General features: G+C 40.5%; 1 protein-coding gene across 1 annotated transcript; it reads left to right on the forward strand.

Moving 5' to 3' along the window:
• Positions 1–1139: 1139 nt before the first annotated feature.
• Positions 1140–24856, forward strand: ccdc80 (coiled-coil domain containing 80). Its single transcript, XM_017695230.1, has 7 exons — positions 1140–3488; positions 3607–3763; positions 11702–11838; positions 14886–15037; positions 15939–16042; positions 20071–20154; positions 24144–24856. Exons 1-7 carry the CDS (start codon positions 1809–1811, stop codon positions 24461–24463), a joined length of 2634 nt encoding a protein of 877 aa, XP_017550719.1. The 5' UTR covers positions 1140–1808; the 3' UTR covers positions 24464–24856.
• Positions 24857–26633: the final 1777 nt, after the last annotated feature.

Genomic DNA, 26633 nt, shown 5'->3' on the forward strand with positions numbered 1-26633 from the left:
ACCAATGAGCAATTATTATTTGGGTGGGAATGGAATAGACAACCATTCAAATAGTGTTCTGGGGCCAGAAACTGCCCAGTGGGGAACTAGAGGATGACAAACACAAACTGTCATCTCTAACTTTACATCTACAAGGTGGATCAACAAGGTAGGCATGTCTAATAGAGTGATCCACTCATGCCAGTGCAACACACTAACTTGTTACTTCTACGTCAGTGTCAGTGCAGTACTGAGAATGATCCACCACACAAATAATACATGCTCTGTGGTGGTCCTGTATGGGTCCTGACCGTTGAAAAACAGGGTAAAAGGGGGTTAACAAACTGAACAGAAAAACAGATATTGATAACAGTATGTAAATGTATATGGTAGGTGGAGCTTACAAAATGAGTATTGATACAAGATGGGTGGCCAGCAAATGTAAAATCCCAGGCTTATTACATACTATGGCTAATTATTCAGCAGCCACAGGGACTTCATTGAAAACTTGTGGAGCTGTTCCTAGGTTATAGAAGTGTGTAATAAATCGTTGATCATGTAAGACCTAAATTTGAGCATGAATACTAACTGATACAGGTCCAACAACTAAATGTGCTATGAAAGGGAAAACAGCTCATCTTCTGATTGGTCTAAAGAGAAGAAAGTCCATGTAGTTGAAGAGTTTCATTCCAATAAGTCTGGATATAATAAGGTTTTGAAAGGAATAACAGCTGCTGTATAATGGGAAACACATTTTTACATCTGTAAAATGTAGTTTTCATCAGAACATAGCAATGTTATTTACTGTGCGTGAAAAGTGCACTCCCATCATGAAAATAAGGAAACAATACATGTCATTTTCATGCTTTTATTCAAATAAAATATATAGACCTAGGAGTATTTAAAGGTGATGAAAATGTCAGAAAATGTATCTAAATATAATTAGAGTTAAGTATAGTTAACTACAATTAAAGTTATGATTCATGTGTGGATTAATTATAGCTGTGATTAATTAGTGCGGATAAATGGTGCTAGTTTTATTTAGTTCGACGCTGCTCACTTTAAAATGCCTGTTACACTTAGTCTGGGCTTTTAGGGGGACTTTATCTCGTGCAAACTGGCAACCCGAGGTTGCTGAGGCGCCTGGCTGCGCTGCACAGAGTACAGGAGCAGAGCGCGGAGGCTGAGGCTCCTGTCTGCCATGTCTGGGATATCGTCCAGTGATAAGGAGCTGGGAAAACTTTTCCGTCCCTCCTTTCACTCCTTCTCAGAGGATCGCTCCGGCTTCGTCGTGTAACTCGGCGAACTTGATGAAGGTCTTAAGTATAATTAATTTGCTCTGAGCTAAAGCGGCTGTTTCAGGTGGATTGAGGGACAGAAAATCGCTTTAGCTGCTGGACAGTTGAATGGAATAGCTGGATATTTTCTTCTGCTGGTTGTGCGGCGTCCGGTGGCCCTGAGTCAATGAATGCCACGTACATTTGAATGGCAAAGAACCGTTCTCCTAATGAGGGACCCGTCACAGGTAAGAGTGCTGAATGTGCATACTGGACGCTAAATAAAAGCGGCTGTAGGCTGATCTGCACTTGGCTTTCAGGAGCAAGTCCTCTTTTATAGCTTATCTGAAGCCTCTTCTGGGACTGGACCGTTTTTATTGGGAGCGGTGGGCTGCCTGAGTGAACCAGTCATGGTTTGAAAGTGATTGCATTCTGCTGTAGCAGGCGCTGGAATTTGCCCCAAAGGAATCTAATCATTAGACCTCTGTCAGTCATTTGTTTTGGATTTTCTAGTTTTCTTTCCTGAGTGAACTTCACTGAAACCCCGTAAATATGGGGGGGAAACACATGCTTGGTGTTGCTTTACTGTGTTTGTTGGCATGGGCAGAGTGTGGGTTAGAAAGTAGACCAGCTGACAAACAAGCCAGGCTCAGACCCGTGGCCAGACTAAACAAAGTCCAGCGGCGAGCAGGCTCCCCGGTGCGAGAGAGGATCGCCAACAGACAAGGGGATATGCAGGGAGATGAAAGCATGCGCTCCACCAGGACCAGGCAAACCAGGAGAGTACTGACACAGAGCAGTCCCATGCAGGGTGGGGCTCCAAACCCGGTTCAGCAGGACAGTAGTGTGCTTGGAACACGGGCTGGGCTGTCCCGCATGCCTTCCAGTGCTGGTTCCCCAAACCTGTTAGCATCATTTGCAGGGAAAAATCGTGTGCTGGTCATCTCAGCCCCTCATGAGTCGGATGGCTACTACAGGATGATGATGAGTCTGCTTAAGCCAGATGTTTACTGCGAACTGGCAGAGCGGCATGTGCATCAGATTGTGATGTTCCATCAGGAGGGCGAGATGGGAGGAAAAGTGAGACGTATTACCAATGAGGGGAAGGTGATGGAGGAGCCTTTGGATATAGCCCTTATCCCTAGGCTCATGAACTTCCTCAAGTTAGAAAAGGGGAAGTTTGGAATGGTTCTTCTGAAAAAAACATTGCAAGTTGAGGAGCGTTACCCATACCCAGTTAGACTGGAGGCCATGTATGAGGTCATAGACCAGTCTCCAATGCGTAAGATGGAGAAGGTCAGGCAGAAGGGTTTTGTGCAGAAATGTAAGGGGGCAGGGGTAGAGGGTCAGGTGGTTGAGGGTGTCCTCAGTACTGCTACCCAGGTGGACCCGCCCATTGAGAGACGACCAGAGAGAAAAGAGGTACGTAAACCCTTCAGAAGACCCATCCAGACAACCACCACGCAAGCTACTACTACAACAAGGCCTACAACTATTACCACAACTACCACCACAACTACTACAACTACAACCACCACCACCCGTCCCACTACAGTTACCACTACCACCCGACCTACCACAACAACAACAACCACCCGACCTACCACAACCTCCACACGAGCCACCACCATCGCCCTGAAGACCACACCATTGGCCCCAAAGACCACAGCTGAGACTTACTATTACAACCGCAGGGACCGACACCATTCTAAAAAGACCACCATCCAGCCCACCACACCTTCTTACTATTACACCAAAGCCTATGTTGGGAAGCATGGGGACAATCACATTGACAGAAAGGACAACAGTCGCAACAGGTATCCTGGTACCCTTCCAACTCAACACAAGCCCAGCAAAGTTAAACCATCCAAGAAGAAAAATGGTGACAGCGGACTTAGTAATGCATATGAGGATAAGCATGATGTTGGCAAACCCACAGACACTTACCCTGAGGAGAAAGAAGTTGAGGTTGTTCCCACCAAGAAAGGCAAAGGCAGACAAGACAAGGCAGAGAAGAAGAAGAAAAAGGACAAAGCAGACAAGTTGCCAAAAAAGGACAAATCAGAAAGGAGAGGAAAAGAAGGAAAAGGCAATAAGAAAAATGGAAAGAAAGCTTCCAAGACACATGAAAAAGAAAAAGAGGAGTACCAGAAGCCTACAAAGAAACCCCCACCCACTAAAGGAGCTCTGGCAACATTCTTGGAGTATTTTGAGAACAGAAGACGGCTGATCGTAAGTGCAGTAAATAGTAATAGATTAATACTGTACTTTTTGGCAAGCCTTAGGCAAGCCTTTTACTGCATGTATAAAAACATTTCTGTATGTTGTATCTTCATATGTTTGCTTGTAGCTGATAACAGCTCCAACTGAAGAGAACAGCATGTATGTGCAGCAGAGGGATGAGTACTTGGAACATGTGTGTGAGATGGCCATCAGGAAAGTCTCCATCATTACCATCTTTGGCAGTTTGACCAACAGCACCATGAAAATTGACCATTATCAACTTGGTAAGCCAAAGATTTCATTGAACTGCGTTATCACATAACAAGGGCAGAAACCAAAAAACAACTGTGTAGGTGAAGTTCAGGGGCCTCAAAAAAAATTGTATCAAGTTTATTTTGTTTATGATCCCACTGATGAACACAGGCTCACTATCAACATAAAAAACCAGCCCCAAGCTTTGACGCTTCTACTTCTGTGCTTTTTAGTAGCTTTAGTGCAGTCCGAATTGAATTCTTTTCCAGGTTTTCTCCTTGCATAGAGTCTATCATCGGTCAGATATTGTGTTAAAAGTGTTGTTCTCTGAAGCAAGTACTATTTTTTTAACATTTTATGAAGCAACATAAAGAACTTCATCAATATTTACCAATGGTTAAATGGTTAAAGTATCCAAAAAAAATTGGGGTCCCTGTGTATTTATATACTGGACAACAGATTTCAATCTATATTGCAAATTAGCTTTTTAAATCTTTAGTATGTATAGCTGTGTTTTTTAATACTACTATATACATATCCTCTCAACATTGCATAACATCTTGGCATAATCCCCCCTCTATTCCTGTGTGGTGTGAGGAGTGGGAGACTGAACTATAATTCCTCCTCATACTTTTCAGCACACTAGAAAGTCTTAGATCTGTATTTTATATTTGCCCTGTTATCAGCCATAGCATATACACCTTATTTCACCTGCTATTTGAAAAAGACTGTGGAGGGCTTGTCTAATGTGTTAACATATGCACATTTTTAAGCTTTCCATACACCGCTGCCAAAGTGAACCATGCCTGCCAGGGAACAAAAGTCAGTGACATTTACAAAATACAGCAACAGCTTCCTGTTCTCGCAGCACTTAACTGGTCTGCGGCTTGAAACTATGAATGACCAGGCCAAAGAGGGACATTTTCACTGGCCCTTTATTTTGTGTTGTGGATTAAGAGCTTTAGTGTGATACCCCAAGCAAAAAGTCACTTTGATCTGACAGTTGACCTTTGGTAGTGAGTAAAAGCAGTACTTTACCAGACATTGACCTCATATGACACAGAGACAGTGTAGGAACCTGGAGTTTGGTCTGGAAATTGAGCTTTTTCAACTGCCCGAGGTGTCAGTAGGGGTAGGAGACCTGAAACTAGATTGGCACTTTAGTTGGTTTCACCAGACATGGAAAAAACTATTGCTTTGTTGCTGATACTCTTAACTGGGGAAGGCTGAGCTCAGCAAGAGCAAGAGAGAGTTATTGGCAAAGCAAGTAGGTTTTATAGAGGGTATTTATACCAGTCCTCAGGATGTACTTTTATAACAGGACTCTCCCATGTTAGCTTTTGCCCATTTAAAGAATGAACTGAGAAACTTACGTGTTCCTAGTGCAGAAATCCTTTAAGTTCTACATAAATAGGCAGAAACACAGAAACACTTCAGATGTCACATTTTACACATATTCTGTTCATTAGTCACAAATGTACCCAAAGCAGTGTCATAGGCTTCTGCTTTTAATAAGCTTATGAGCTTTAACAGCCAAAAATAATCTGGTAGACTTTGCAGTAAACCGCAGTTCCTAAACATGATCAGAGATGACATAGCTGAGTTGACTGCTAGTGAGTCAGTTGGCAGTTACACTTTTGTTCCACTCAGTGACCAGTCTGCTCTGGGTCTGCATGGTAGGGGTCATTTTCCCTGCCAGGGGATGGAAAACAAAAATGTGTGAATGACAAGTGAGACTGAAACAGGTATTTAGATGACATTAGCATCCACCAACACCATTGCCTCTAAGGCAGAGTGGGGGCTTATCAGTGAGGGTCTTGGTTTGTTTTGGCTGTTTCATTGTTAAGTCTCACTATGTTAGGCTGTTTCAGACTTGAGTCTCACTGTGTTGGGCTGTTTCAGTGTTGAGTTTGAGTCTCAGTGTGTTAGGCTGTTTCAGAGTTGAGTCTAAGTGTGTTGGGCTGTTTCAGTGTTGAGTTTGAGTCTCAGTGTCTTGGGGTGTTTAAGTGTTGAGTCTCACTTTGTTTGGCTGTTTCAGTGTTGAGTTTGAGTCTCAGTGTTTTGGGCTGTTTCAGTGTTGAGTCACACTATGTTAGGCTGTTTCAGTGTTGAGTCTCAGTATGTTAGGCTGTTTCAGTGTTGAGTTTGAGTCTCAGTGTGTTGGACTGTTTCAGTGTTGAGTCTCACTGTGTTAGGCTGTTTCAGTGTTGAGTCTCAGTGTGTTGGGCTGTTTCAGTGTTGAGTTTGAGTCTCAGTGTGTTGGGCTGTTTCTGTGTTGAGTCTCACTGTGTTAGGCTGTTTCAGTGTTGAGTTTAAGTCTCAGTGTGTTGGGCTGTTTCAGTGTTGAGTCTCACTGTGTTGGGCTGTTTCAGTGTTGAGTTTGAGTCTCAGTGTGTTGGGCTGTTTCTGTGTTGAGTCTCAGTGTGTTAGACTGTTTCAGTGTTGAGTTTGAGTCTCGGTGTGTTGGGCTGTTTCTGTGTTGAGTCTCAGTGTGTTAGACTGTTTCTGTGTTGAGTTTGAGTCTCGGTGTGTTGGGCTGTTTCTGTGTTGAGTCTCAGTGTGTTAGACTGTTTCCGTGTTGAGTTTGAGTCTCGGTGTGTTGGGCTGTTTCTGTGTTGAGTCTCAGTGTGTTAGACTGTTTCAGTGTTGAGTCTCACTGTGTTGGGCTGTTTCAGTGTTGAGTTTGAGTCTCACTGTGTTGGGCTGTTTCTGTGTTGAGTCTCAGTGTGTTAGGCTGTTTCATTGTTGAGTCTCAGTGTGTTAGACTGTTTCAGTGTTGAGTTTGAGTCTCAGTGTGTTGGGCTGTTTCAGTGTTGAGTCTCAGTGTGTTAGAATGTTTCAGTTTTGAGTCTCACTGTTTTAAGCTGTTTCAGTGTTGATTTTGAGTCTCACTGTGTTGGGCTGTTTCAGTGTTGAGTTTGAGTCTCAGGTTGTTGGGCTATTTCAGTGTTTCATCTGACTCTCACTGTGTTGGGCTGTTTTAGTGTTTCATCTGAGTCTCACTGTGTTGGGCTGTTTCAGTGTTGAGTTTGAGTCTCAATGTGTTGGGCTGTTTCAGTGTTGAGTTTGACTCAGTGTTTGGGCTGTTTCAGTGTTGAGTTTGAGTCTCAGTTTGTTGGGCTATTTCAGTGTTTCATCTGGGTCTCAGTGTGTTAAGCTGTTTCATTGTTGAGTCTCACTGTGTTAGGCTGTTTCAGTGTTGAGTTTGAATCTCAGTGTGTTGAGCTGTTTCAGTGTTGAGTTTGAGTCTCAGTGTGTTAAGCTATTTCAGTGTTGAATCTGAGCCTCAGTGTGTTGGGCTGTTTCAATGTTGAGTCTCTGTGTGTTAGGCTATTTCAGTGTTGAATCTGAGTCTCAGTGTGTTGGGCTGTTTCAGTGTTGAGTCTCAGTGTGTTAAGCTGTTTCATTGTTGAGTCTCTGTGTGTTAGGCTATTTCAGTGTTGAATCTGAGCATCTGTGTATTAGAATGCTTCAGTGTTGAGTTTGAATCTTAGTGTGTGGAGCTGTTTAAGTGTTGAGTTTGAGTCGTAGTGTGTTGGGCTGTTTCATTGTTGTTTCTGAGTCTCAATATATTGGGCTAATTCAATGTTCAGTCTGTGTCTCAGTGTGTTGAGTCAGAGTGTCTAAGTTTTTGGCTGTTTCACTATTGAGTCTCACGATGTTGAGCCCTTTCAGTTTTAAGACCTTTCAGAGTTGTTGCCTTGGTGTGTTGGGCTGCTTCAGTGCAGGGTCTGGCACATGTGTGGCATTCACAGGCTGCCAGCATGCTGTGACTGGTCCCACTCCATCAGCAGGCATCAGAGACAGAGCAGAAAGGAAGTGTGTCTGACTAAATGGGCTGTGGTTGTGGAACCACAATTAAAGGCTTATTACTGTGGGTCTGTGCACTGCTGTACAGCTACAGTAGCCCTTCTAATTGGGTACATGCATTATATACAGTCTTTCATTTTCTTGCTCAAGGGTGGCTATGATGTAATTCACTGTAACAGGGCGTTTTGTTTATTTAGTATTTTAAGCACATAATCAGCAGCAAGCTTGAAGACTGCGGAGTATGCCATCTTCTATGCCAGTGTCTGGATACACATACAGTGTGCTGTAGAGGAAGACTGGTACTCTTTAGCATGGTAATTTTTGTTATTTTCCCATGAGGCTGAAAATGAGACATTTTGGGGATCTGTGGTGGCACAACTGTTGAAAATGGTTGAGTCATATTGTCAGAACCTATTCCTAATCCAAACACTGCCACAGACATCTGTGGTCTTGAGTCCAAAAGATGCAAAATATCACTATAGCATTTTTTACTTATTGAGTGCTATGACCATTCGGACCAACCTCTTTTTTGATCTTTTTGTGACGTTTTGTTAAGGCTTTCATTAATCACCACATTCACATGATCCAACAAATGGCTGAAATGGAAAGAATAATTTCTAAACAATGCAGGTAAATTTTTCTTAAATTATGATTTATTTAGTATTTTGCATAGCATACTGCAACTGCAATGTGTAACAATAATATATTATGTTTCAGGGATGCACCAATATGAGAATTGTGGGCTGATGCCTGTATTTGATATTTTTTCTTTATATGGCCAAAAACTAGGTGGACACCTGTCCACCAATCCTTTACTGTATGGCTAAATGGATGTGGACACTCCTTACTAAGTTGACTAAGTTGAGCGACACCCATAGGTGACAAGACTGGAATGGGTAATATTGAAGAGCTTAGTGGCTTTAAACGTGGCACTGGCATAGGACGTGGCATACTTTGCCACTAGTTAGTTTAAGTGTACTTAACTGTAAGTGCTATAATTGTGAAATGGAAGCATTTTGGAGCAACAAAGAGCCACAAATTGGTAGACCACACAAACTCAGAGAGTGGGGCTGCCAAGTGATGAACTGCATAGCACATAAAAATCTCCTATTCTCTGTTGCATCACTCACTGCAGAGTTACAAACATCAGTATTGGTAAGTAGCATTAGCACAAGAACTATGCCTTGGGGGCTTCATGAAATGGGTTTCCACTTGTGAGCAGCTGCACACATGCCTAAGATCAGTATACACAATGCCAGTTGTTGGCTGGAGTGGTGTAAAGGACGCCACCACTGAACTCTGGATCAGCAGAAACGTTTTTTCTGAAGTGATGATTCATGCTTCAGTATTTTACGTTACCTATAGGAAATTATAGTTCCAGTGAAGGTTAATGTTAATGCTACAGCATGTAAAGACATTTTAGATAATTATATGCTTCCAATGTTGTGGCAACAGTTTGGGGAAGTCCCTTTCCTGTTCCAACATGGCAGTACCCTGTGCACAAAGCGAGGTCCATATACACATAGTTTGATGAGTTTGGTGTGGAGGACCACATGTGGCCTGCACTGTGCCCTGACTTCACAAATGCTCCTTCGACCAAATGGGCGAAATTCCAAATTCTTGTAGAAAGTCTGCCTTGAGGAGTGGAGAAAATAGAAGCTGCAAGTAGTGGTAAGATGTATTCCCTCCATATCAAGTTTCAAGTTTCAAGTTTATTTGTCATTTGCACAACATGTCAGGACATTTATGCATTGAAATGTTTGTGGTGAGGCTCAGATAATCACTCTACAGAAAGTAAAATACATTAAACATTTTTTTTAAATTCCCTCCATATCAGTGATCATGCTTTTGGAAATGTATATCCAACAAGCTCAAACAGGGGTGATGGTCAGGTGTCCACACACCTATGGCCAAACAGTGTATATGAGTGCGTTGCAGATTAATAAATGTCATAATCATTAAAAAGGAATTGGCCCTGTATCAAATCATGTCTCTATGGACATTGCTCTGTCCACAGGGACACAGGCATGCTGAAACAGAAAAGGGCGTACTCCAAGCCACTGACATAAAGTTGGAAACATATAATTGTTTTGCCTCCAGTGTTTGTCTGTGGAGACTGCATATCTATGAGCTTGATTTTATACTCCTGTTAGCAATGCCTATGACTGAAACACCCAAATGCAATAATTAGGAAGGGTGTCCACATATTTATGCCATATAGAGGCCATTTTGTGTCTTCAAATGCTAATGCAGACACAAACATTTCTGAAACATAGAAATTATTAAACACATTTACCCGGATTAGGATTAGCATTAGAGAAATATTAGATTTTTTCTGTAAGTTTATGAATGCAGTTAAACAATAAATGCTTAGATTGTAGTGTAGTAGTCTATTGTCACCTAAATATTCTCTTCTAGAGTACAGTAAATTGTCATCAAATATCAGTTTGAAGTATTGGCCAAATCTAAACATCTGTTTGATTTCAAAATTATAAAGCTTATAAATCTTTTGTTGATACTGTACAACCCCTTTTGCAAAAAAGTTGAGATGCTGTGCAAAATGTATATAAAAACAGAATGTGATGATGTGCAAATCATTTAAACCCTGTATTTATGTTAGTGAAAATTATACAAAGACAACATATCATATGTTGAAACTGCAACTGAAAAATTTTGTTGCTTTGCGAAAAATATATGCCCATTTTCAATTTGATGCCAGCAACATGTTTCAAAAAAGCTGGGACAGGAGAAACAAAAGACTGGTAAAGCTGTATAATGCTAAAGAAAACACCTGGTGGAACATCTCACAACTAGTGACCTTTGAGCACTCTGAGGGCACTGCTTTAAAAACAAACATGATGCTGTAGTGGAAATCATGTCCCAACTTTTTTGGAAGCAGGGTTGCATATATTGTGCAGCTCTAGTGACAATTAATACAGTGCACATAACCGGACAGTAGGTAATTCCAACCCATTCAACTGCACACAGAGCAGCTATTGTCAAAAGATATGAGACCTGCCTCATATGTCCTGGAGGAAGCAAACGGTTGCCTTCACGGCCACAGATTTGTTGGTCTTGCATGCTTTGTGTGTGAGACAGTGGGTGAGACTTGGAATATTTGGGCTAAAGTCTATAAAGATTTAAGCTTGTGTTAAAGAGCTTGGCACATCATTGTTGTATTCCGAACAAGGAATGTCTACTGGAAATCTGAGTGAGAAATTCTTTGAATTTTGAGGAGGGCAAAACAAACAGCCGGGTTTGGCTGTGTCTTCCCAGACTGTCTCCCACATCCATCCAGTCTCCAGTGGGCTGAGAGGGCCTCTTTACATGAGCTGCTGGGTTTTTATCTGTCTCTTTTTGGACAGGAGGAAGCTGTTCTCCCAGAATAAACACCCTTGACTGCCACCTCTAAGGGGCAGCACTTGTGTGCTGGTAATTTTCCATCTGGACAGAAAGCAGACAAGGGCTGAAGTGATTAGTCAGTCTTTCATTGATGCACGTGACTGATCTCATTAAAATCTCATGTACTTAGTTTTGAATTGTCCACTTAAAGGAAGCATAGGGATAGGATTGCAGTATGCTTTGCAAAACAAAAAATAACAATGTATTATTACAGTATTTTGACTGAAATAATGGTATCAACACATAAAAACCTAATTATCAAGGTTGTATTATTATTTATTTAAGTCCATTGGTTGACTAATAGGACACCAAAATGCATTGATGTCATAGTCGACAATTGGTACTGAGAAGTCTTTATCCCCTGTGTGGTGGTTGGAGAGCATTGTGAATAACACCATCACCCTGGCCTACTGGAGACAGGGATTTGTTCCTCTGTCCAGGCAGGAAACCTGCTTACTACCTGCTGTAGTAATGAGTCCTTGGGCAATACTCGTAATGTCACATTCACATATGATTACTAATCACTCTTGATTGTCTGTTAAATATGTAATAGTAAGAGAACGATGAGTGAATTATGCTGTGTCTTCTTCATAATCCATAATTGTCAAGAACTGTAGAGAAACCAGAGAAGGTTTCCTTAGAGGGGCATCATTTGTAGTGAAGAGTAATAAATCACAATATTCTGCAATATGCCATCACAATAACAAGCATATCTCTTTAGCTAGTACGTTTGAGAAAAGGATCTTATGTCTTTGCAGAGAACGACAGGCCTATGAAGGGTCTGCGGCAGGAGGATCTGGTGAACCAAGACCTCATCACAGATCTGAGAAAAGAGTTTGGAATGGTCTACAACGATTTCTATATGGTCCTCACTGATGTGGACATGAAATGGAAGGTAAGAATATTCAGAAGGGTCAGTTAAAGGGAAATTGCATTGATTTATTTTTAGTTTCTCTTTGATTTCATTATTAAGATGTAAACAATATCATTCAGAGAGGTTTGATGTGAAATTATCTGCTGTAAAGAAACCGAGTCAGAAATGTTCACAGTGTTGGTGATAGGAACCAGACATCTGAAGCATTTAATGCCTTTATACCTCACAGAAGATTCTTTCATGAAATGACAAAAAATACACTGCATGATATTGTTTTCTGATAGTTTTGAGATAAGCTGTTTAGACTTTAAATATGTTATTTCAGATCCATTTATGGTGGAGAGGTACAAGCCGGGCATTGTAGGGCAAAATAGTTCCAAAAGAAAACTATTTTTTCTAATTTTCCAATATTTTATCATCATCAACATTACATTCCAGAACTCAGAAGACATATGAAGTTGGTTTTGGATAGTAAATCAAATTGCTATATTTGAGTTGTAGACATTGTGACACCTTGTTACTACCACTGTAAAAAATATGACTTGGTGAGTTTCTTCATAATGAACCATTTCACAACTACACTGAATGTCTCGTTACACTTAACTTAATTAACTTAATAACTTAATTAGACAGAAAATTTGAAAAAAAATGTGGAATTCTCCTTTTACAGACCAGTTATCATAATATCCTAGTGATGTTCTTTTATACATTGTGGAGTATGACACTAATCAAGGCATTCCTGGTTTCATCATGATCAGTAACATGACATACAGATGTCACCCAAATGTATTACTTCTGTGAAATTAAAGGCTTTCTGTGTGAAATCTTGTGATCTTGTGTTAGCATTTTAGCGCTGCAGATAATTTTGGCCTGGAATTTACACTTCCTCTCTGGTATGTCTGGTCTATGAACAACAGATAAAATCAGCTGAAACTCTGACTGCATTTGACTTTCAGTGAAGAGCCTCATAGTGACAGACACAGTGTAGCACAACACACTTACATCATTACATTTTGACAGCGGTACAGCTTTTATCCTCAGCAGTTCTCAGTAGCGTGTTTATGTGCCAGGGTTAAAAACGAGGGCCTGTTTGCACACAGCTGGTATATACAAAGAGGCCAGTGTGTGGGCAGCCGCTGAGGGGACAGAGCGTATAGTCTCTTAAAACTGCACTGAACCATGGCTAGCCAAGACACTCTAAAACAGCTCCACTTTCGGAAGAAAAACTGCCCTAAAATCAACTTTTCTTTTCTCAGGAGAAATGAAGTATAGTTCAACATTGTGTTAATAAAGGACCACAAATTTTTTTATTCTCTCCCAAACATCCCTTTAGGAGATGGCGCCTAAGATATACATGTAACTGTAAGACATTCTTGAGACAGATGAGATATGCATGAGGTATCTGAGGGATCTGAGATACAGAAAACATCTGTATAAGAAAATGATGAGAGCTTATGTAAATATTATTCAGCTAAGACTAGGGTGAGATAAGTCTGGCACAAACGTCATCTGTGAGACACTGTTTTGATTAAATTGAGACAATCTGAAAGTTTTTTATTTCTCGGGAGCCAAAAAGCAGAGGAAGCGATATAGTTAACGATATAGTTACAGCTACAGAACTGAACTTATCGCGGCCTTGAAATGGCAGTAAATTTTTTCAAATCTTTATTACAGTGGAGAGAAAGGATTACTCAAACAACAATAATTACTCAACAGTTAACAAGCTAAACACAAAAGTTAGTAAGACAGCAAGATACCTTCTTTGGCTGAAAGGGTAAAAATCTTGTCTTTGGTGCTACTTTGTGCTGAATAAAGATAGAATCATCTTTTTCTTTACAGTTTTGTTTGATGACTGAGGTAAGAGTTACAATAATGCCAGCTTGGTTGTATGTGGCTCTTTCTACTGAACTGGTACAAAGTGAGACTTCAAAACACATTTTGGACTTTAAACTGACTTTGAATTTAGACTAAAATTTAGAACTTTGAATGACCCTGTAACTTCCATCCATCCATCCATTTTCTAAGCCGCTTCTCCATCAGGGTCACGGGGGGGTGCCGGAGCCTATCCCAGCAGTCTTCGGGCGGGACCCTGTAACTTAATTATGGTTATTTTATTAAAACAAATGATTAAACATTCCAATTTGTATCTACCAAAATAATCGTAACACTATCATAACTTTGCCAGATGTTTCAGTAGTTATTGTTTCGGTAGTGACAATTTATGCTAATTTTGATCATAACTCAAAAACGCTAGCCAGTACATGACTAGCAAACACAGCTCTCAACAGTTTTACACACATTAACTAATCATTTTTAATTAAAACATCAAATCTGTTTATTGCAGAAAATATGATCATTCTTAATGCTACACACTTTAGACTTATTTACTTTGAAAAAATGGACTTTAACTGTTCATCATGTGGCCATGAGGGACATGGATGCAGTCTCACTTCCTGCACTAAAATCAGGGGTGTGGCTGAAACTCTTTTTGTTTTGTTAGTGATTATTTTCACATGTTGAAATTTTAGGGTTAGTGTTTAGGACAGCCACCTCACAATAGAAAGTACACTATACATTTAGATTTTTGATATATTTAGCTTATTACAAATATATATCTTAATAATGCCTTAGGAACTAATTAAGTAGAATGGTCCATTTGTTAGCCATTATATCAATGGGTAGATTAGCAGGCAGGACTGGGTGAGCACTGCAGGGATTCTCAGTGGTTGTATATTTGTGAAATGCATGCTGGGTATTATAGTGATACAATAATCATAAACAAAAATCATATTAAACCCTTGTTATAGTCTGGAATGGCATGTGTGCCAAACACACGGGATGAAAAACATTGCGATATTTCACTTTGTTTATTGCTTTGAATGGGCTGGTTATTGTGGTTTGAGGAAAAATCTTGAGAACTCTTGTGTCGATGTGTTGGTATGACAGTCCATGTCACACACATAATTTTAGGCTTGGTTTGTTATTTTAGAGCCGCTCAGAATGCAATGTGATGTCCTTTTGCTGACTTTGCATCTTTTTCTGCGCTCCATTTTCTCACAACACTCCAGCAATTTTATGAAGTTCCGATTGCCATGAAGGCTGTGTTTGGCTACATTGACACATTCTCCTCCCGCATCCGAGAAATGGAGCAGCAGAAGCGCGATGGGGTGACTTGTAAAAAAGAGGACAAGCCACGGTCACTGGAGAACTTCCTGTCCAGGTAGCATATGCACACATCCTTCACTTCACCCATGTCTCTCTGTTTAAATGCAGCCCAAAAGAGCCCAATTTCTCAATGTTTCCTCATCAACACAGGCTTTAGACTTCTGTGTGTGATGGCATGCTGGAAATCTTTCTGTGCAATTGTTTATAACTTAAACTTAATCCAAAAAATAAATAACATTAGGTAGAGTAGCCTAAACTCATACTCAAGTTAATGTTTTGTTATTTCAGTGAAGAAATGACTCAAGTAGAAGTAAAAGTAGCCTAGCAAAAAAAAGACTTAAGTAGGAGTTAAAAACTGTAATGTCAAACACTCCTGATGTACTGAGTTCCCTACAGAGCTGCAGTTAAACTTCTTAGTAACTCCAGTGTCCATCAGTGCAGCAGCTCAAGTTTCTAAATACTCTGTTCTTCTCTTTTTTGGCTGCTTTTGGACTACAGTATGGTAAAAATGCTCAAGCTCAAAAGTGAGAAGCATGAGCAACAGAAAAGTGAAACAATGGAACAGAATGGAACTAAACCCAAAAAGAGAATGAAATATGAATGAATGGCTGTAAAGTGAAAATGTGATAAAATGTAAAATGACAGACGTACTAGAAGTAAACATATTCAGATTGCGAAAAAAAAACATGCGTCCGTCAAAGTTGTGCCAAAGTACATGGAACTGAGTAATTCTGATTAGTTCCTACCACCTCTGCTCATACATAATCAGTGAATCAGGTAAAAAACAGAAAACATTCAGTTCCCTTTGAACAATAAAGGCCAATCTGATTTCCATGTTTTTTGGCTGCATCATGGCTTTACTGTTAATTACTCACCTAATGATCCTAATGATCGCTGTGGTCCCAAACGTGTTGTCATGGTTACAGTGTGGTAGTTCTTTATCTGTGTGATCTCAGGTTCCGCTGGAGACGCAGATTATTTGTGATATCGGCTCCCAACGATGAAGAGTGGGCCTACCAGCAGCAGCTCTATGCACTGTCCAGTCAGGCATGCAACCTGGGTACGTCTCATATGTGTTTTCACTGAAAATGTATAGCTTTCGTAAATGTAGCTGGATTATTATAGGTATGGCATTTCCATTACTTCAATATATATATGTATGTATGTATTCATTTATATTTTTTAAAAATGGCTTGTTTCCAAAAGTATTCACTCACCCATCCAAATCATTGAATTCAGGTGTTCCAGTCACTTCCATGGCCACAGGTGTATAAAACCAAACACCTAGGCATGCAGACTGCTTCTGCAAACATTTGTGAAAGAATGGGTCGCTCTCCATGCTTTCCAGCATGGTACCGTGATAAGATGCCACCTGTGCAAGAAGTCCAGTCATGAAATTTCCTCATTACTAATTATTCCACAGTCAACTGTCAGTGTATTATAACAAAGTGGAAGCGATTGGGAATGACAGCAACTCAGCCACAAAATGGTAGGCCACGTAAAATGAGAGGACGGACGCTGAGGCGCATACCGCGCGGAGGTCGCCAACTTTCTGCAGAATCAATCGTTACAGACCTCCAAACTTCATGTGGTCATCAGATTAGTTCAAAAACAGTGCATAGAGAGCTTCATGGAATGGGTTTCCATGGTCGAGCAGCTGCATCCAAACCTTACATCACCAAGTGCAATGCAAAGCGTTGAATGCAGTGGTGTAAAACGCCGCCACTGGACTCTAGAGCAGTGGAGACATGTTCTCTGGAGTGACGAAATCACGCTTCTCAGTCTGGCAATCTGATGGATGACTCTGGATTTGGCGGTTGCCCATAGAACGGTGCTTGTCTGACAGCATTGTGTAAAGTTTGGTGGAGGGGGAATTATGGTTGTTTTTCAGGAGTTGGGCTTGGCCCCTTAGTTCCAGTGAAAGGAACTCTTAATACTTCAGCAGACCAAGAGATTTTGGACAGTTTCTTGCACCCAACTTTGTGGGAACAATTTGGGGACAGCCCCTTCCTGTTCCAACATGATTGCGCACCAGTGCATAATGTGAGGTCCATAAAGACATGGATGAGTGAGTTTGGTGTGGAAGAACTTGGCTGGCCTGTACAGAGTCCTGACCTCAACCAGATAGAACACCTTTGGGATGAATTAGAGCGACGACTGCGAGCCAGGCCTTTTCGTCCAACATTAGTGTCTGACCTCACAAATGGAAGAATGGTCAAAAATTCCCATAAACATAAAACCCTTATATGACATGTGAAGGAAAAAATAACTTTTATCCTTTTCTATTTTGTTGTTACTGTCATTCAGTTCACATGTTCCAAACAATGCAGATATCACATGATTATTTTTGACTTTTTCTATTTTTTAAGCTTTTGTCTTGTTTATTTTTGTTACAATTAAGAAATACATTTGACTACTAATTTTCATTTTTGTAATAGTTTTCTTTAACTATAATAACCCTGACATGTAGGCATTGTGTGCAGTTACTGTACCACACAGCAACAAGACTTTGAATATTTACGGCACATTTCACGCGCTGAAATCTTTCCATCTAGTAAATCTGTGTGCACACGGGAAAAGAACTAAGACTGATTCTCACTTGTCAGTCAAGGCTGATTGAAACCAGGCTGCTTTTACTGTAGTTCTGACCGGGCCAGCTTTTGCGTAGCCATGGGATTTTTTGCTCTTAATATTTCTAAAGCATGAATTCAGAGTGGGTCCCAGATGACAATATTGGCATGAGCATTGTTGGGAATGAGCTTGACTGTGCACGCAACAGCTGTTCCGGTCTGTCAATTTGCCTCGTGTTCCAGAAATCCAGACATACCTCAGGCTAATAAATCTTTGCTGCACGCACATTTGAAATGTGGCTCTTTAATTAAGGGTAATATAGTGCACTTGCATCTTGAGCCTGGGCAGATATGGTGTGTGAACTCTCACCATTTTTTATACAGCTGCACTTGTTTTTCTTGTCAGTCCCACTCCCAATGACCCGGGACATGACCTTAGCTTTTGCACGGCCACACATAGAACAGTTAATGGTAGGGTCTGAAGATAGGGCTGTGCTTCTTTCAGCTCAAGGCCTGCATCCAAAAGAAGACACATTCCACTATTGCTGTCTGCAGAGATCATCACACAAAATTATTTCCTTCAGTTACTGAATTATCAGCCTGAAATGAATCAGTCAGTGCTGGGTTTGGAAAACGTTGTAGTGAAGTGCTGACCATCAATATTACTCAACCCTTACGATCTTAAAAATAAAGATGCTGGAAAGGGTTCTCTGAGGCAGTTCTATAAAAGAACTAATTTTGGTTCCCAGTGAACTTTTGAATGGATGTTTCTTTAAACAGCTTTAAACATGCTTCTTCTATGGCATCGATCCAAATAACCTCTTTTTGGCACCTCTATTTTTAACAGTTCCTTAAAAGCCCAGACCTATTACATCCTAAGGCTTATTAATCAGTAACTACATGGGAAGCAATGCAAACTAGTTTTTCTGGTTGAGTTTTTCTAAAGTTAATGAGGAATGGAAGCATGCAATACTTACAGTTAAAGGGCCTATACAGATAATAGAGTTTGATATAGTATGTAAACACTGTTTCAAAATGTATTCTCCCCACTTCATATGTGGAAATCAAGCTGCAAACACAGTCAGTTTTGAAATCATTGTTTCTGTGATGTCATAAAAATCAGTAATAATATCAATAACATATATCCATCTATTCAGCCTACAGCAGTTTAGCCCCACCCATACACTCTGAAGTTACAAGGAGTGTTTAAGCCTGGACTGCTTTTTGATGAGGTACAATACAGGCCAAGCCAATCCAAACACAGATTATTTACATACATAATTCAAGACATTATACCAACATCCTGATATCAGCTGATTCTGTGTGACGTAAGCTGAGTATACACTGCTTGAAGTGGCAGTGAAGGAGGCTCTGCTCCCACAGAGAACAGTTTTTGACACCATAACAGTTGGACTCAAAGGCGTCGGTCATTTCAAACATTCCACCTCAATAGATTCCCACCAGACCTATGCTGTGTGATCTTAGACTGTTTTTAAACACACAATCACAACAGCTTCCCCAGTGTGGGTGGGAACACAAAGGCTGGAAAAACAGAGGCAGAGGAGTCCACATTTCCTTCCAAAGTCTGTCTCTGCTGACTTTACTGTGTTCAACTGAGTGGAATTACTTTTTTGTATTGTCCAAGGTTTAGGGTTAGGGTTATAGCTTTATTTGAAACTGTATATGGACAGAGTGTTTTCCTACAGTGTGAGTATATAAATCATAGACTTTGTCTACTTTGATGGTCTGTTCAAACATACAATGTGAGCCACCAAAGAACAAGATTTCTACAACTGCGCAGTGTATGTCAGGCTTTAGAGGACATTCAACTACAGCTTAATCAGCCAAACAAAAGACTTCAGATGTAAAACACCACAAGTGCACTCTTCAGATGCACTAGCCTTGGATGTGATCCCTGCTGTCACTGTGCTGCAGAGACAGATGCTTAAAGAGTAGAATTGCTTTTTATGATGAGGAACGGGTTACTCCATCCAGGGTAACTAATATAGCATAGCTAACTAATGCATTTCATTTAAAATCAGGTAGATTGTAATTTAGGCGAGTAGGCATGTAGTCATGTAACTACAAACAAATGTTTGTTTACAACGGAGTGTCCCTTCAAGTAATCATTGAAAATTCATTCCAAAAGATCAGCAAAGCTAACATGAGTGAGAGTAGTAATCACATTTCACAGGCTTGCCAACACACACACACACACACACACACACACACACACAAAGGTTCACTTTCCTCTCTGTTTGACCTGGCATTGATTACTGTACTCAGCTCTCAGTTCTGGCTCAATTGAATTAATCAAGCTCTGCCTGTCCATTGATGGGAATCAGTTGTGTATATCAACATGCAGCTCACATACCTTACAGATTACAATCACCAAAACCCAACAGGTCTTTTAATGTGCTTATGGGAAATCATTGAATATTAGGGGCACTAGATTCAGTTGTAATGGCACTAGATTCAGTTTGTATCTGTCTCATAAGTGATGTGTGTTTATTTGCAGGGCTGCGTCACATATCAATCCTGAAGCTGGTGGGGACTGACATGGCAGATATGGGTGGAGTGTTGGAACTATACCCCATTAATGGTGAGAATCTTTATGCAAAAAGCAAGACATGTGGCTAATTCAGCAGCCAGCTGTTCAGCTCCTGGTTTGAGGGTCAAATTAGAGCTTTTCAGAGTGTAGTTGTTGACATTAGCAGCTTTGCTCAGCTGTAACACCAGGAACAGCAGGTAGGCTACGAAGGCTGGACCACGCATTCCGTAAATCTCCTGAACCCTCAGCCCTGGAGGGCTGGGTGAGGACCACAGCATTCCAAAAGAAAATAAGACATAACTATGGGTTGCAGATATACTGGCGCAAAAGTGAATCACTCTGACTCTCCCCCATCATATGGATTTTATTATATAGCAGCTGAAGTGATAAGCCCAAAAACCGTGAACCATAAACAGCCCTGTCCACAGTACAAATTAAACATGAGCAAAACTTTTAATGCACCGTTTAAGCATTTATGCAAATATTTAAAGTGTTGGTGCAGATTACAACCTTTTATTGTTATTATTATTATTATTATTATTATTATTATTACCAACTTCAATTCCAAATAGGTATGTGTAAGGAATAGTATGTAAAATGCAAATAAATATGGAAAGCAGTGATTTGTAATACATTTTGACCTACATTTCAATGAAAACAGTACAAAGATATGTAATATTTTAGCTTCATTGTTTTTTTGTAAATATTGTAAATATACACTCATTTAGAAACTGATGCCAAAACACTTGTGATGGGAAAAATTCAAGACTAGGAATTTTGTGAAATGTTCAACAAGTCTAAAACAGTTGATGCAGTCATCTGTGGAGGTTTCCCTGTAGAAAAGGCCTAGTCTGTGAGGAGGCTGGGCATTCTACCAAAAAATGTGTCAGCAAATGATGAGGCTGTTTATCTGAAATGGATTTCAACCTTTCAGATTGTTCATGGAAATAATGGACTTCTCTAGAGTAGAGTACCAATAGAGACAGGACCATCCAGAGTGTTACCAGTGTGCCATTATATGGGTGTGTACTAGTGTCCACTGTGTGGGAAACTTTCGCAGTAGTGAATGTGCCATTAACTATATAGACATATATATATATATATATATATATATATATATATATATATATATATATATATACACACATATATATACTCAACAATATGAGGACTGGCCTGCCTGTCTGAAAACATATGGTGCATTACTTAGTGCAAAATAGAGAAGACTGTAGACTTGTATACTGGAAGAATGGCAAAGAATTTATATTTCTAAACTGGATCAGTCGGTGTTTTTAGCTCCCAAATTATTATTGTGCTGTTAAATGGAAAAACTGTAACCATAATTTGGAATGAGCATATATTTATATATGTTAAAGTTAATAAGATAAAGCATCAAATGTTTGTTCATCGAAAGTTATGTTCATTAGCATTGCACATACTCTTTTTAAATTATTTGCTTTGCATTGTATTATTATTTGGCATATTATTTGGTATAAATTTGAGTTCATATCGCTTACCCCTACATCAATCCTGAAAGCAGGGAGATGTTTCCAGTCTTCACATTTTTCTGCATCCCGGAAAGCCGCAGCTGCTCTGCATGTGCTTGTGCAGCTGCTGCTGCACTGAGTGTCAGGGCTTTCATGTGTTTCAAAAGCTGCATCAGCAAGTCTAAAGGATGGCCTCTGTGATGCTTTTAGATCAAACAGCTGTTTGAGTAAGCAGTATTAAAAGGGCTGACTTTAGAGGCAGCCACAAGACCTTCCAAGGGGCTCCCACATGAGACATGAAAGCAAGGCTAAATTCTGAAGATGTATGTCAGTTTTCCAAACATAAATCTGTTTCTCAAATGTGTGGAGAGGGATTGTTTTCTTACATTTTTGCTTTATGTAAGAAGCGCTGCTTATAATGTTATTTATTTTCAAAGCCGTCCCAGCACCTTAAAATGACCTGCTGCTTTCATCGTTTCTGCTGTGAACAGTGTTTTTACAGATGGATGAGAGGATATGTTAACGAAACTTAGCCTCTTGCTCTGTAAGCCTCGAATCCTCCATACCATCTCATACCACACTAGGCTGCCCAATGCTTAGATCTTGTGTTTGACTTACGATCAACATATATATAAAACATTCTACTGAATTAGTTTGAACTGCTGTCTCACAGAAAAAAAAACAATGAAGTATTCAGACTTTATTAATTTAGTTGAAAAGACCCCAGCAATCTCACATGTCTCCACTTGAGTTTAAGATCTCAGATAAACTCTCATCTTTTATCTCTCCTGTATCTCATGTCTCGTTTTGGTCTAATACTATTGCTGAGAATTTCTTGAGCCATAAAAGAGCAACATTTAAGCGATAAGATTTTTCTGTGGGTCATCCCTTAACATGGCCATGAACAGCCTACCACGACAGGAAAGAGCCGTTTGACTGCCATGCAAAATAACTAACCATAGACTGTTTTTTTAGGGTGACGTATAAGAGCAGACTGTTTTCATAACAGGGCTACTAGAAAAACATCCCCAGGGCAAACACATCAGTATGTGTCAGCAAACACGCAAAGATATCTCACTCAAAAGCTACTAAAGCCTTCAAAGAAAGCACTTCAATGAGTTTTAAAGAGACAAAGCCATGAACTTCTTTTTAAATCCTGCCTCTATATCTTACTCCAAGAGGCAATGTGTAGAGCTGGCAACTGCATGCAAAGTTTGTTTCCTGTCAGAGAGATAAAAAGGACATGTGGAAAGCCAATGAGAATGAAACTGGCAAAATCCTGATTGTGGGGATTGTGAGTTGTGGCCAGCTCAACATGCAAAAGATATCAGAGTCTCCGTTTACAGTCTGAGGCCTATTTTATCTCCTTATAGTGATGTCAGCACTCATCAGCACTCAAATCTTTCAGGTGTGACAAAATGAACTTTGGATCAAAACGTCCTTTTAAAAGCAGTTTGGAAAAGAAAAAACGTTTTATTATTAAAACTATTGTTTATAGTTATTTAACCCCTCAAACTCACAGTCTTATTACACACTAAGGCTAATTATTCTGTAACTACAGGGACTTCAATGCAACTTTGCTGAGCTATTCTTAGGTTTTACAAATGTGTAATAAAATTTGGGCTCGCCAGCAGGCTCTGGCCATGTGGGATTAAACAAAACCTGCTCTTTCGACTAAAGAAAGACATTTTGATGAATGTGAAGCTGTGTGTTGCAAAATATACCCAAAGTATAAACAAAATCACATATTAAGAAAAGCTTTGCAAATATTTTGTTATTACTTATCGCCTTAAAAGCCCAGGATCAGTCAACAGGTCCAGGCATCCATTTCTCATGCTTATAACCTCAGAATAATTCAGCCAGTTTACACTGTTTTCCATGTAGTTACTCAATAATAAGCCTAAGGAAGTCATAGTGCCCTTATCAGGCAAAAAATAAATAAATAAATAAAATATTGCTTTTTTGGGATAAAACAGGTGTAGTATGTAAACACTGTTAAACTCCACTCCCCAGGCAATACAGTCCACACAGTCATATGCAAAAGTTGTTAACTTTTAAGTTAAATATGTTAACACATCCTCTACAGACTCAAACGTGGCTGTTTGTTTTTTTTTTTGTTGCAACTTTCAGTGCACAATTTCTGTTCATTTGCTGTGCCATAACTTTTGCAAGGCCACATTTTTGTTTTATTTTTCCTCATTAAAAAAGCAGCATGTTTTGAGTTCATTGTTTTTGTGATGTTATGAAAAATAAATGTATTTTCATAAATCTGCCCAGTGAGCCTTCAGCAGTTCAGTGCTGAAGTTAAAGGAGTGTTTCAGTTTTGCTTTTTGAATGTAGGACAAGAGAGGGCAGCCAATCAGAACTGATCGGTCTTAAAGCTACAGTAACAATAAAAACCTGTTTAATTCTAAGGTATTGAAGTTGGAAAATAATCCAATAATTTTAATACATAGAACCACATAAATGTCATAAAGTGAAAAAAATAAAACGGAAGTGGATCGTTTAATATCAGTCAGAACATTTCCATAGAACTCCATATGTGTGTTCCAGGCAGTGCCACAGTGGAGCGTGAGGGCTTATCTGCCACACTCGTGAAGGACATCAGAAACTACTTCCAGGTCAGCCCAGAGTACTTCTCCATGCTGTTGGTGGGCAAGGATGGCAACGTGAAGTCCTGGTATCCATCGCCCATGTGGTCCATGGCCATCATATATGACCTGATCGACTCCATGCAGCTCCGCAGGCAGGAGATGGCCATCCAGCAGAGCCTGGGCATGCGCTGCCCCGAGGACGAGTATGGCAACTACGGCTATCACCACGGCTACCATGAGGGCTACCAGGATGGCTATCACCAAGGATACGGTTACTGAGGGGTGTTGGGCAGTCTGTGACCTTTTCAGACAGGGCTGTTTTCCACTGGACTGAGTTTCAGTGTCAGAGGTCACCCTCCATACTTCCTCTTTACTGTTTTTCCATTAATCATTTACAGCTGTCAGCGTTTGAACATGCCTCTTTCCTCCTGTAGGTTCACAGCCTCTCCCGTACTGAGGCTGTATAGTGTTTCACGGCTATTGACAATCTTTTGTAGATAAAAGATGATATACTTTTGTATTTATTGGATTTTTGCTCTGAGTTAAGTGGTCATTTTGAAGGTCACACCTTGCTTCTTGTTTGATTTTTGTTACTCTGTTTTTAATGCACTGTTGCTTATATACTGTGTCCTTATTTATATTGATGCCAATAAAAACAGCCTGACTTTAAAACTGTCCCTTTGGTTATTAAGCAAAACATCAGCTTTACAGTAAAGTTAGAGTGCTTTAACTCTGCTGTAGTGTGTCCTTGTGGGGGTCTATTCACATTTACTTCACTACATCACCCCCTGATGGTCAGTGTGGTTTAGCAAAGCTTTGCTAAAGACACCCTAAGGCCTAAATACTAAAGACTCCCAGACAATCAGGCCTCTGTACAGTCATGCTCTTCACTTTTTAAAGCCTGTTTTATTATGCATGTACATTTTTTATGAAAACACTTTTGTAGACACCTCAAAAGTAACATTTATGTGCTTACTGCTTTGGTTCACATGGTATCATATGCAAAAGTTTGGGCATCCCTGGTCAAATGGCGTGTTTTGTTCTCAGCATCAAGTCCTTGTACAATTAAATGCATTTACTATTAAGTGTGATTACTGCACCCATTCTGAATTTAACATATAGGGAAAAAATGAACAATTCCCATGCAAAAGTACACACACTTTTTATATTTGATTTTTTTTTTCCTAATTGTGAAAATTAACAAGTAAATACACTGCTCAAAAAAATAAAGGGAACATTCAAATAACACATCCTAGATCTGAATGAATGAAATATTCTCATTGAATACTTTGTTCTGTACAAAGTTGAAAGTGCTGACAACAAAATCACACAAAAATCATCAATGGAAGTCAAATTTATTAACCAGTGGAGGCCTGGATTTGGAGTCACACACAAAATTAAAGTGGAAAAACACACGACAGGCTGATCCAACTTTGATGTAATGTCCTTAAAACGAGTCAAAATGAGGCTCAGTATTGTGTGTGGCCTCCACGTGCCTGTACGACCTCTCTACAATGCCTGGGCATTCTCCTGATGAGGGGGCGGATGGTCTCCTGAGGGATCTCCTCCCAGACCTGGACTAAAGCATCCGCCAACTCCTGGACAGTCTGTGGTGCAACGTGGCGTTGGTGGATGGAGCGAGACATGATGTCCCAGATGTGCTCAATCGGATTCAGGTCTGGGGAACGGGCGGGCCAGTCCATAGTTTCAATGCCTTCATCTTGCAGGAACTGCTGACACACTCCAGCCACATGAGGTCTAGCATTGTCCTGCATTAGGAGGAACCCAGGGCTAACCGCACCAGCATATGGTCTCACAAGGGGTCTGAGGATCTCCTCTCTGTACCTAATGGCAGTCAGGCTACCTCTGGCGAGCACATGGAGGGCTGTGCGGCCCTCCAAAGAAATGCCACCCCACACCATTACTGACCCACTGCCAAACCGGTCATGCTGAAGGATGTTGCAGGCAGCAGATGGCGTCTCCAGACTGTGCTCCAGTCACATGTGCTCAGTGTGAACCTGCTTTCATATGTGAAGAGCACAGGGCGCCAGTGGCGAATTTGCCAATCCTGGTGTTCTCTGGCAAATGCCAAGCGTCCTGCACAGTGTTGGACTGTGAGCACATCCCCCATCTGTGGACGTCAGGCCCTCATACCATCCTCATGGAGTCGGTTTCTAACCGTTTGTGCAGACACATGCACATTTGTTGCCTGCTGGAGGTCATTTTGCAGGGCTCTGGCAGTGCTCCACATGTTCCTCCTTGCACAAAGGCGGAGGTAGCGGTCCTGCTGCTGGGTTGTTGCCCTCCTACGGCCTCCTCCACGTCTCCTGGTGTACTGGCCTGTCTCCTGGTAGCACCTCCAGCCTCTGGACACCACGCTGACAGACACAGCAAACCTTCTGGCCACAGCTCGCATTGATGTGCCATCCTGGATGAGCTGCACTACCTG

Source organism: Pygocentrus nattereri, chromosome 6, assembly GCF_015220715.1.
Source record: "Pygocentrus nattereri isolate fPygNat1 chromosome 6, fPygNat1.pri, whole genome shotgun sequence".
Taxonomy (NCBI): Eukaryota; Metazoa; Chordata; class Actinopteri; order Characiformes; family Serrasalmidae; genus Pygocentrus; species Pygocentrus nattereri.